This window comes from Rousettus aegyptiacus, unplaced genomic scaffold (genome assembly GCF_014176215.1).
Source record: "Rousettus aegyptiacus isolate mRouAeg1 unplaced genomic scaffold, mRouAeg1.p scaffold_m13_p_9, whole genome shotgun sequence".
In the NCBI taxonomy this organism is placed as follows: domain Eukaryota; kingdom Metazoa; phylum Chordata; class Mammalia; order Chiroptera; family Pteropodidae; genus Rousettus; species Rousettus aegyptiacus.
In genome coordinates this window covers 35594981-35596144 of record NW_023416312.1, presented here as the reverse complement: position 1 = coordinate 35596144, position 1164 = coordinate 35594981, and the positions used below count along the sequence as shown (strand labels likewise).

Genomic DNA, 1164 nt, shown 5'->3' with positions numbered 1-1164 from the left:
AATAGGGGGTATCGTAAACATTAAAAATGCTCTAGAATTGAAGTCGGCTTCATTCTTATTGGAGCTTGGGAGAGTGGCAGTAATGGCACCACCAGTGAGGTACTGCATCCCCTGGGAACATCTGTGTAATCTGGAGGAGGGCAGTCTGGGCAGCAGTACCTACACCCAGCATGGCTACATCTTTTCATTGCTTGCTGGCTGCATGATGAAGAGAAGCAAGAACTGTGTGCTTCTTGTGTCTGCGATGATAGAAACAGAGTCCCAATTACTGCCAGCTGTAGGGGCTATTGTAACCTGTAAGGTCTCTAGCATCGGTTTGCACTTTGCCAAAGTACACATCCTGTATGCGGGGTCCATACTACTTAAGAACTTTTCTCCAGTAATTATTTTCAAGAAAGACATCTGAGCTACTGAAAAAGACAAGGTTGAAATTTATGAGTTTCTATCCAGATGACATTGTTTTGGCCAAAGTGATCTCCTTAGGTGACCCACAGTCCAACTATCTCCTGACAACTGTGGAAAATGAGCTAGGGGTGGTGGTGGCCCACAGTGCATCAGGTGTCCAGATGGTTCCCATCGGCTGGTGTGAGATGTAGTGCCATAAGACCCACACTAAAGAATTCTGGTAAGTGGCCCAAGTACAGCATGACTTCTTTCAGACCTAAGGAATCACATTTTACCCCAAAGAGAGAAGTATGCTCTTTCCAAGAATACATGTATGAAAGTAACAGTAAGATACCATTGTCTTTATTCAAATACCTGGGATCAACCAGCAACTGGCAGACTGAAAAGTTGGCCCAAAACTTTCTCTGCAGGTGAAACATTTTTCTTGTGAACTTTCAGTGGATTTCATTTTCTTGAGTAATAAATTTCTCTTTTGGAGGTTCCATAAACAAAGCATATAATATTAAAAATAGCTTATTCCTTCTGTCTTATAAATATGTATATTTTTTTGCTGTGACCAAAAAAAAATTTATTATAAGAAAAGAGATTCTCTGAGACTGACATTATATAAACATTCAATTACTTATGTAAAGCAGAGGTTACATTTCCATGATAACTCTATGAAGCCCATTTAATTTGCAGTATGGTTATGAGTTGAAGTTAAGGCCATTATAGTCAAATAAGAATGTGTCACCATTGAAAACTTTGTATGCAAAAACT

The 1164-nt window shown here is 39.6% G+C and overlaps 1 protein-coding gene across 1 annotated transcript; it reads left to right on the top strand.

Annotated features, from left to right (window-relative positions):
- LOC107497050 (exosome complex component CSL4-like) lies at window positions 1-882 on the top strand. The gene is made up of 2 exons (XM_016118451.2): window positions 1-237; window positions 425-882. Exons 1-2 carry the CDS (start codon window positions 83-85, stop codon window positions 594-596), a joined length of 327 nt encoding a protein of 108 aa, XP_015973937.2. The 5' UTR covers window positions 1-82; the 3' UTR covers window positions 597-882.
- The last annotated feature ends 282 nt before the right edge of the window (window positions 883-1164 follow it).